The sequence below is a fragment of the Megalopta genalis genome, chromosome 12 (genome assembly GCF_051020955.1).
Source record: "Megalopta genalis isolate 19385.01 chromosome 12, iyMegGena1_principal, whole genome shotgun sequence".
In the NCBI taxonomy this organism is placed as follows: Eukaryota; Metazoa; Arthropoda; class Insecta; order Hymenoptera; family Halictidae; genus Megalopta; species Megalopta genalis.
The window spans coordinates 10,936,380-10,946,237 of record NC_135024.1 but is presented as its reverse complement, the minus strand read 5'-3'; the positions used below and the strand labels follow the sequence as shown (position 1 = coordinate 10,946,237).

At 32.9% G+C, this 9,858-nt stretch overlaps 1 protein-coding gene across 6 annotated transcripts in view; it reads right to left on the bottom strand.

Annotated features, from left to right (window-relative positions):
- Positions 1–9,858, bottom strand: part of LOC117222927 (uncharacterized) — a 35,720-nt gene that overhangs the window by 7,292 nt on the left and 18,570 nt on the right. For 5 of the 6 annotated variants that reach the window (XM_033474967.2, XM_033474965.2, XM_033474966.2 and 2 more), the window contains 7 exons: positions 7,069–7,228; positions 6,265–6,405; positions 5,529–5,674; positions 4,756–4,953; positions 4,026–4,232; positions 1,875–2,246; positions 1,095–1,254 (listed from right to left, as the gene is read on the bottom strand). In XM_033474967.2, the coding sequence (XP_033330858.2) occupies positions 1,095–1,254; positions 1,875–2,246; positions 4,026–4,232; positions 4,756–4,953; positions 5,529–5,674; positions 6,265–6,405; positions 7,069–7,228 (1,384 nt within the window). Of the gene's footprint in view, positions 1–1,094; positions 1,255–1,874; positions 2,247–4,025; positions 4,233–4,755; positions 4,954–5,528; positions 5,675–6,264; positions 6,406–7,068; positions 7,229–9,858 lie in introns of those variants that run through there. The other variant, XM_076525821.1, reaches the window with a different exon arrangement.

The following is a 9,858-nucleotide window of genomic DNA, read 5'->3' as shown; positions in this document are numbered from 1 at the left end:
GAATTATCTGCATCAATTAGAAGAAATAGAAGACATATTGATGTTTCTTTTGCACTTTATTCACCGTGATAGATTGAAAACAAGAACAATGGAAAAATACCGATCAAAATAAAACGTACAGTGTCTCTTATTATTATTCGGACACCTTTTAAGACGAAATAACTGTTTTAAAACGGGACTAAACGACTTGAATTTTTTTAGGTAATAAAAAGACTGATCTACCAGACAATGACTAAAATACTTTTTTTCAATTCTTATCTGTGCCTAGAACGAAAATTCAAAAAATGCCTTTCGTAGATCTCGGTAATTTATACGCGTGCTGAAAATTTCATCGAAATCGGTTAATCCAGAGTCAAGCTACAAGCGTTGAAAGATTTCAAGAACTGCAGAGTTCTGATAGTTATTGGTCGATTTTTATGATCTTTAATTGTTTACAGTCCTCGGTCAAAGTCAACCGATTTCGACGAAATTTTCGGCATGCGCATAAGTTATCGAGTTCTACAAAACGGATTTTTGAAATTTTTGTTACGCATTCAGATAAAAAAGTGAACAAATGGGAGTTTTTTATTTTCTTTTGACATATCACAAAATTTAAAAAAGCATTCTAGTAATTGTCCAGTAGATTAGCCCCTCTCCATCATTAAAAAAAATTCAAATCGTTTAGTTTTAAAGAACAGTTATTCTGTTTTAAATACTTCCGAACGACAAAATTGTTGTAGAATCAACCTCTGAAGATTAAAAAGAATAGAAAATATCTGCAATAGCTTTTGAAGTTTTATGCTTAAATGGACTATATGTTATTAGTTACATTTATTATAAGTGTATAACATTTATGAAGTGTTTTGAAGTTCTTGCAATTTATTGCAGAGGAATTTTTTTATCGTTGATGATCTTTATGGTAACTCTATACATATCTGAATATTGCTGCACTGCTAAATAGTCTAATAATAGCCCCCTAAATAGTATTTTACTTTATTTTTACACGTCTCGAACAAAAATGACGACATTTCCATAGACTTCTATTTCCGTAGGTTTCATATGATTATCCCTTAAATTCTCTCTTATCCTTTTATGAAATATTACACATAACGTACCTTGTAGACAACCAGGAAGTTACGATTACAAATGCAGTTAGCATCAATGCAAGAATTACAGTAAGTATATTAATGTATTTTTCGTTTGGCACCCAGTGGAAAACGAAAACCGTCTTTTCATCTTCTATTAAATGTGATCGCCAAGTTGGAGGTTCTAGAACTGGAACAATAAAAAGAAATTAAACGTTTAAATTTTCGTTGTTCATATTGAACTACAGTAACAAGTAAACTTCGGTTAATTAGAAAATCAAGTTTGCTAAAATTTTGCAGGTGTGTAGTATATATAATAGTATAAATAATCATCCCTCTTCCCAATATTATTTATTTATGAACCACTTTAGATGGAGCTATTTACATGTGCAATATATTTGCTTAATCCCTTGCTAAACTTTAGCGAGTCTGACACGTGATGAAGATTTTTAGTAATAAGCTGTTAAATATGAATACTATTCCGTCCTATTTAGTCTGAATAAAATTCTGATTGTCTGTTATCAGTATCTAATAATTTAAGTAAATGTAGACACATAATAAATATAAATTATATGTTTATTTCTTAGAAATTATTACAATCGAAAAACTTCTAATCATTGTCACTATGAAGAAAATATAGTACGGAAAGGGGCGAATAGAAAATTCAGATCTTCGGATAATAACATGTACTTTCTCTCTCTCTCTCTCTCTCTCTTTCTATATATATACATATATTATATATTATTATATATATTCTCTATATTATATACAATTATATACAACATATATATCCTAATAATAGTTAGATACCTTTAACAGATATCATATTTGTTATCCAAACGAAGTTTAAGTCCATCTGCTTCACAACACACTGCCACAGTCCCTTGTGTGTGCGATTCACTTTTAAGATCTGGTCGACATCAGCCGCGATAGGAAGCGTGATGCCATAATCTTTCCACGACTTGTTCTGCACTAACCAAGTCACTTGGAGATCTGAGTAAATGTGACCCAGAATAGAGCAATGACACGTTACAGTCATGCTTAGAGTTTCTCTTATGTGTACGTTCACCTTTGCCGGTATTATTGCCAAACTGATGACTTTGAGGATTGAATAAGTCCCATCGATGCGTCGCAAAGTCAGCGCATATACACCGGAGTCGTTTACCAAGGTCTTTCTTATTTCTAAACGCATATGTTATTATCAAAAACCGATGTGTTATTATCATGTTCTTATGTTCTTATACACGCATAAGCAAAATTATGAGGTTAACGATATTTAATCGAAAAATCGACGTTTGAATTGCTGTAACTGCTTTTAGAAAATCGCATAAGGACGAATCTTCGCTCATTCAGAATGCGATAACTCGGAAACGAAAAATCGTATATGAATTTTCAGATGATCGTCATAAAGGGGAGACCTTCTGCTTTAATCTCGCTACAAAAAGAAACCAGAAAAAAAACTGATTAAACTCCGTGCAGACATTTGAATCTGAAAGATTTGTGTGAAATCAAAGTACGCTCACATTTTCGTTTTGCATTCGAGTAAAATAGCATTTTGAAATAAAATGAAAATAAGGATAAAAAAGCAAAGACTTCGCTTTTTAAACTGAGCGAGGATTCGTCTCTGTACGATTTATTTTAACGAAGTTACTCCAGTTCAAACATTGGCAATTTTTCGATCATTTTTTCATCCCTTAACCACTTAGCCGCGTCGATCTATTTTTAAGATCAATTTTGTATGCGATTTATCGATTACCCTGAGTGTAGTTTCTTTCGACAAATTGTTCTAAAATTATTCTAAAATATGCGAAATTTATGAACATGTTCCACAGGCATTTTAACCCAAGTAGTAGGAGAAGTATCCTTATGACGTGTATACACGTCGTCCACAGCTAAAAGAGTAATTTTGCCCATCAATGTATTTGTGATTTTATAATCGGTCTTGTATGATAAGGATGGCATTTGCAAAACTTCAAGAATATTTTCACCAGACTAATTAAGTCGACAATCAGTCGTTTGTCATACTTAATGTTTAGCGCGTAAATTATGCTGCGAAAGAGAAAACGTCAACCTTTATGCGGATTTTAAATACGCATTTCAGGAATTACTCACTGCATAATGTTATTAAAAAAAACGGTATGTCTAACTTGTGTAATAACATAAGTAAAATTAGGAAAAATACTGTGCATATATTTCCAGTAAAGATAAAACAACAGCAAAACTAATTTGTTTAAAGCTATTAAGGGAGTATTCTAATGTAATTGTGTGTGTTTTTTTAACTTTTTTTGGAACTATTTTTGCGAAGAAACTATAACACTTTTTGTAGTCACATTTACAAGGTTTGTTTATGCATGTTTCAATACCAGTTAAAAATGTTCTAATTTAGAAAAAGTTACAATTGTTGGCATTGGCTACTATCAAACGTAGACGAATTTCAAAAAGATCGTCAAATGATGACCATGATTGCGGCCATTTTGTCTATTCCAAATGAAAAAACGTATGGTCTTTGATTAGCATGAGTTTGGCTGTAGCAGGTATTAGAAAAAAGGAAAAAGAAGTTTTGAAATTTGATTACCGATTTTTCTTATTGCTTTTTCATTAGGAGCATAAGAAATGTAAAAAATAGAAATTTTTAGTTGATTCTACTACGAGCTGTAGAGACAAGTATACTAAATGTGCACCTAAATTTTGAAAGAAATTGGTTCAGAAGATTTTAAGATATCATAGTCACCGTTTTGAAAAACATACTTCCAAGAAAAACACATTTAAAGTTTTGTATACCAATACTAATTATATTCATATTGTGAACCATCAACTAGCTGTCATTTCTTTAATTTTAAGAATTCAGAGTCAAGGTTTTGTAGACGTATTTTTCAATCTATATTCTTCAAGAAGATGTTAAAAAAATGGATTTCTCCAAAGATTCACGCTAGAATACCCCTGTAAGACATTCCGACATACCGATATTATCATTTTTTAGCTCCACTCTGTCCGTTTCCTCCTGCACAAAAATGCCGTTTAAGGACCACTGCAATTCAGAATGAGGGGATTCTTTACCGATCAGTTCAATGATGTCCTCGTCCGACATAATTGTTACGGAATGAAATTCTTTCACAGTCAAAGCCGTGTTATTTGCTCGGATTCTTCGGTTAATTAGAGTTAAGGTATCTATTACAAAAACACGATTTACATTCGTCATTGATTTGTTATATATTATCTTTTCTCACAAGGGGAACTTGCGATCGTGGAAAGCGCTTTTGAAACGAGACTGGATTAAAAGTCACAGTACGCGTTCCTAATGTCAAAAAAAACTCTGATAGGATTTTTTAAAACGCGCCTCCATTTTTGAGATATTTCGACTTAAAGTTCGTGCGCAACCATACGGACAACATTATTTTGTAATATTACTATTATTATTAATATTATGTAATAATTATTATATAATAATGTCGTCCATATAGTTGTGTACAAACTTCAAATCGAGATATCGGCAAAATGGAGGCCCATTATGAAAATTTCTATTAGGCTTTTTTGATATTAGGTATGTGCTTTACTTTTTGATATTAGGTATATCTTTAACCTATTCTCGATGCAAAAGTGATTTCCAAGATCGTAAGTTCCCCTTGTCAGTGTTATTCCTTAAAATGTTTTCTTCTTCTCTTTCTTTTGGAATTTTCGTGCTCATGTTTACCTTGCGTTACATCACCGCAGAGAATCTCGTTGCAACGACCAACCATAGTATGCGGCCCTACGCAAGGTTCACCTTTGACGTTGGGTGCTGGGGAATTGCAAAGTCGTTTTCTGGTACCTGTGCCACCATTACAGCTTGCGCTACATGCCCACGGCCCCCATTCTGACCAACCACCATCGATTGGAGGTCCATCTATATCTGTAAATACTGATGTAACTATGTGATACAAAATGTGCATGTGTTTGACATTGACCTCTTGCACTACAATTTCTTTCGCAGCTACGTCGACCAGCAATTCTTCGTGTTTAACACGTTTCGTGCCACGTGTACCATTAATGGTATATGCTTAAATGTTTATTTAACGCGTTAAAAAAATAGTTCGTAGCAAATTTAGAACTGAAGACGTAATTTCCACCATAAGGATGGGCCATAATAAGTTTGTTTTATTGTTATGTATACGATAATTAATAATTACATATAATATATTAAGTTTTAGTAAAATATCAAATGGCCAGTGCGAAGAATCGAGTGAAAACAGCTCGACACGAAATGTGTTAATAATTCGCCTAATAGAACGAAACAATTTTTGCTATTTCTATGACTTTTTATTCGTTTCCTAAATTTCGATAACAGAAGAATCGAAATTTGTTACTAATTTCTTCTAAATCGAAACATTCATATTTAATATTAGATTTTGTACGAAATCTTCGTCGCGAGGCTGACTCGTTACAGTACAAGGGTCTCAAGCACTACTGAAAGACAATTGCTCTTACCCATTGGTAAACAGTTTACAGACCAAGTAACCCACCCGCCAGGATCAACTCCCACCGAGAAGAAATAAAACAAAAGGGGGCTAATGTGCTCGTAATGAAACACTTTTGTATTATTACTATATACATTGATAATATTTCCAGACCACCTTGAACAGAGACGAAATCATAAATTAGTATGGAAAAGTGACATATTTGAATTAGTAATTTTTCATATGAAAGTATTCTCTTGAGAATATCGTGTCTATGGTAATCCGATATCAAAGGAACCTTTAAGAAGAAGCTTACAAGAATCGCGTGTGAATTAATATTGTCTGTTTAGGTGCTATTGAACATTAGGTTTACGGAGCACTAAAAGCAGCTACTTTATATTACTTTACACGAATAAGATAATTCGTAATAATTAGTTTATTTAATAATTTTTATATGTTTATTATATAATCATTTTCCCTAATATCGCAATAAAATTTTAGTTATTTGGTCCAATTTTTAAGAAAGTTTTAGATGGTACTCGAATATTTTCATGTGCGGCTGTATATAAACTCAACAATAATTATTATAGCGATTACAATGCATTACATGAAACCACTAAATAATAAATAGACTAAAATTACGTTTATCATGTTACACGTGTAATTAAATCGAAGTGGATTGACGTTAATTAATTAAATTAATAATATGACGTTAAAGAATATTTTTCGTTCCATTTAGTTGCACTTGCTGTCCTTCGAAATCTTACCTTATAGTTATATTGGTCCACGAGTTAGTTGTAAATAGTGGTACGAATATCTTTTGTCTATGATAGATGGTTACATTAGGATACACATTTTTCGTGAACAATATCCAGTGATCTTTTTCGCTAAATGTTAACGCATAAAATCTGTAAAAATACGAGCCTTGTTAGAATTTGCAATACCTATGTATACTATGTATTTTAGCAAAATCTAACGTCGAGTCGCTTACGATTCCTAACTTTAGCACGCCTCTAATGAATATACATGCGCCAACATAACCGCTAACCGCGAAATAGGTTTGGGTATTTATTTAGGTAACTTAATTTGAAGTTTAATTGCTAAGCGAGTTCAATCGTTATATAATTGAAATCAATTTCCGAAATACGTTCGAAGGCAAACAGTTTGAACAACTGCTAGATCGAAAATTGGATTATAGATTCACCTTCTTAACAATAAAAATTTTAGTCTGTGTAAAATTTCCAAAAATTTAGTGAAAAGAAATTCGATGGGCTAAAAATAAAATAAAAGGAAATACTACTGATTTGAGGAATCGATGATCTCGAAAATGTAGACATGTGAGATGCGGCGTTCTTTATTGTGGAACCACAGAAATATCTCATAAATTGTAACTAAAAGCGCGGTTATGTTATACGAATAGATTACTCAGACTCATGACCTCGGCAATATACCAGATCAAAGTCAAGGTCATAGACGAAGTTTCTCTTAAAGTGAATGGTTAAAAATATTGATAATTTTAAAAGGCGCCGTAATAATTAATTCTAAATATTTTCCGGAAAGTTAATCTTTACCCTGGAATTGCAGGTAGCATAAGCAGAGGTATGTTAATTCTGCCTTCTCCGCGTAGATGAAATGTTACCTGTTCCGGACGTAACACCTCTTTTTTGCTCCACGCTGATATTGACAAAATTCTAGCGTACCGATCTGTTTTCGTGTTTTCAAGAGGGCAACCTATTATTAGAATTAAAAATTATTCGAAGATTAAATGCAAGCAACACGTTCGGAATAGGATTTTTAGCTCGATTCTATCGCGAGGGGAGCAAAATTGTAAATTATATACAAGAAGTATCGTTATTTTTCGTTTTTTAACAAGAATCTAAATGATATAAAATATTAACAAATAAGTAAAACTGCTGAAATTACGTTTTTGCGGTCTTCTAAAACCAACTTAATTTTTAGTTTTTTTTTTCAAAATTTGGAATATTAAAATTAAAATTTGGAAATTCAGAATATAAGTTTTGTTGGAATTTTAGCCTCGAACAAAAATTAATTTATAGTTTACTTAGTAAGATATCTTCAGTTAAGATATCGGTTTACATTTCGCCGGCTCCGTTGTCACGTAAAACGGTGCTCAAAAATATAAAAAAAAAGGTAGTTGAGCCGTAGCCCAACTTACTACTTGCTTTTTATTTCAAATAATTATACACGGTTTTACAACGGCACTCGTTAAGGTATCCGGCGGGTTCGGTAGTCAAAATCAATACTGTTCTTTGGGCGAAGTACAATGGCTTATATACACGTAGTTATCTTATCGTAGTGGATGTATGGTGTATGAATGAGATGAGGGCTACTGGATCGTGTTATGGGAACTGGGCCCGTTACACTCCCCTCTTCTTAGAATAAATTTGGTCCTCCAAATTCGGTTATTTCCGTTTGAGGATTGATTTGTGGAATTTGACGTGTCTTGGCTCGAAGATGATGGCTTCTTCTTCGTCGTCATTGATGGTCAAGAGTGGTGGTTCTGCATGAATATTGATTGTCGCCGGGGCAGTGGGTGGTGGATTGTTGCTAATCCTATTGTCTGTTGTGTTATTCTTAATTTTACAGCATAGTAGGTGGAAACACAATTTTGACGGTAGGCAATTTTTAACGCAACCGGTTAGTCCTAGTTTGTCCAGAATCCATACCGTTACTGTAATCAATGCCATATATCCTAATATTTGTAGGGTGGTTAATCCCAATGATTTTATAGTAGAGATTCTGTGAGAAAATTGCAAGGAATTAGTTTGATCTGTAAGTTGATCTAATGTATTTTTGTAACCATCGATTTTGTTCATAATTTTGGGTGTTTCTTTTAATTGTGTGAGTAAGATATCGTAATTTATATTATTAGGTGTGTTAATTTCTTTAAAATGAACTTCATAAGATACGTTAAATTGTGTTTCTCCTATGCGCATGTAATTGTTATTATAAATTATGTCGCAGCTGATATTTGATTTAAGTAGTGTAGGTACGCTAAGTGTTATGGCTTCGTGCTTGGTGCCACAGATTGTATCTATTTTTATAGGGTTCTCAGGTATAGCTATGAAGTGGTTCGAGCTTTTTAATGGAATAAAGGTTATTTCTTCTATTTTTAGGACTACTACTTGGCATATTTTAATTCCTTTATCAAAATTTATCAGTTCCGAAATACAGTCTTTTCTGGTGTGTCTACCATGAATTGGTTGTGTTTGCCTACACATAGTGATACCTGATCTCCTTTTACAATATTGGTTTACATATTCATCATCGACATTCATGTATTTTAATCCGGAGAGAAAATACGTTTGATGTTCTATCAACGGAACCATAAATACTCTGTTTTTCTTACTTGGAATTGGATATAGGCGGTTGATGTCCCATTCCAAATCTGGGATTATTGGTATTGAGATTTTGAAAAATATTTTATTGTGAACTGCAAATACTTTGAGATTGGCAATATCTAGAATAAACTGAAAATTTTCTTTACGTGGTGCAATTGCGGTATTTAGGATTTCGTTTTCAATGGCGCTTCCGTATGCTTTTATAAACGTATCTTGGTCTATGATCTGTGTACTGATAATGCCTTGTTTCGCTAGGGTGATCGTGTTTAAGAGTTCGTCTAATGAAAAGTGTAGGTCGTATATCGCTCCTTCTGTTTTGATGACAAGTTTGGTTATTAATTCGTCTTTACTGACACGTTGATCAATGCTTTGTGTTTCTAAATTTAATTGGTTTAACTGTCTTAAACTATTTGAGTCTATAATTTTCTTAATTAAAGCGGTTTGATTATTGATTATTGTCTTTAGCTTATTGTTGTCGTCAAACAATTTATCTAAATTAGTGTTCACTATTGCTAAATCGTTTTCGTCTAATGTTCCAAAGAGTGACTTAGAAATGGACCCTATTGCGTTTAACAATCCACGTCGGTATCGACTATGAGTCATGATTTTCAAGTGTAGGCTTAGGTTTTCTAATTTCTTGTGTCTTTCGTCTATGACGTCTAATTCGTCTTGGTAGTTACATGGATCCTTACAGTGTTCGTGAATGATACGTATAAATTTAGTTAAATCGCTTACTTTAGTAAATATTTCCTCTACGTTTAATCCTATATATACGTCCACATCAGTGGAGTACAAATACGCTTTTTCTATTTTCTCGTAAAATATGGAGTTTTCCTTTAAAGGTATAAATTCTATGCCGTGTGTGAGTTGCCGGGTAATGATGATGAGGGTGATCGTCCTGGAAAGTAAAGTTTTAATCTATTGCCATGGATCTTTTTAGTTATTCCGTCAACTAATATTTCATAATAGGGTGTGTTAATTTTCCTGATTGTGTAGGGT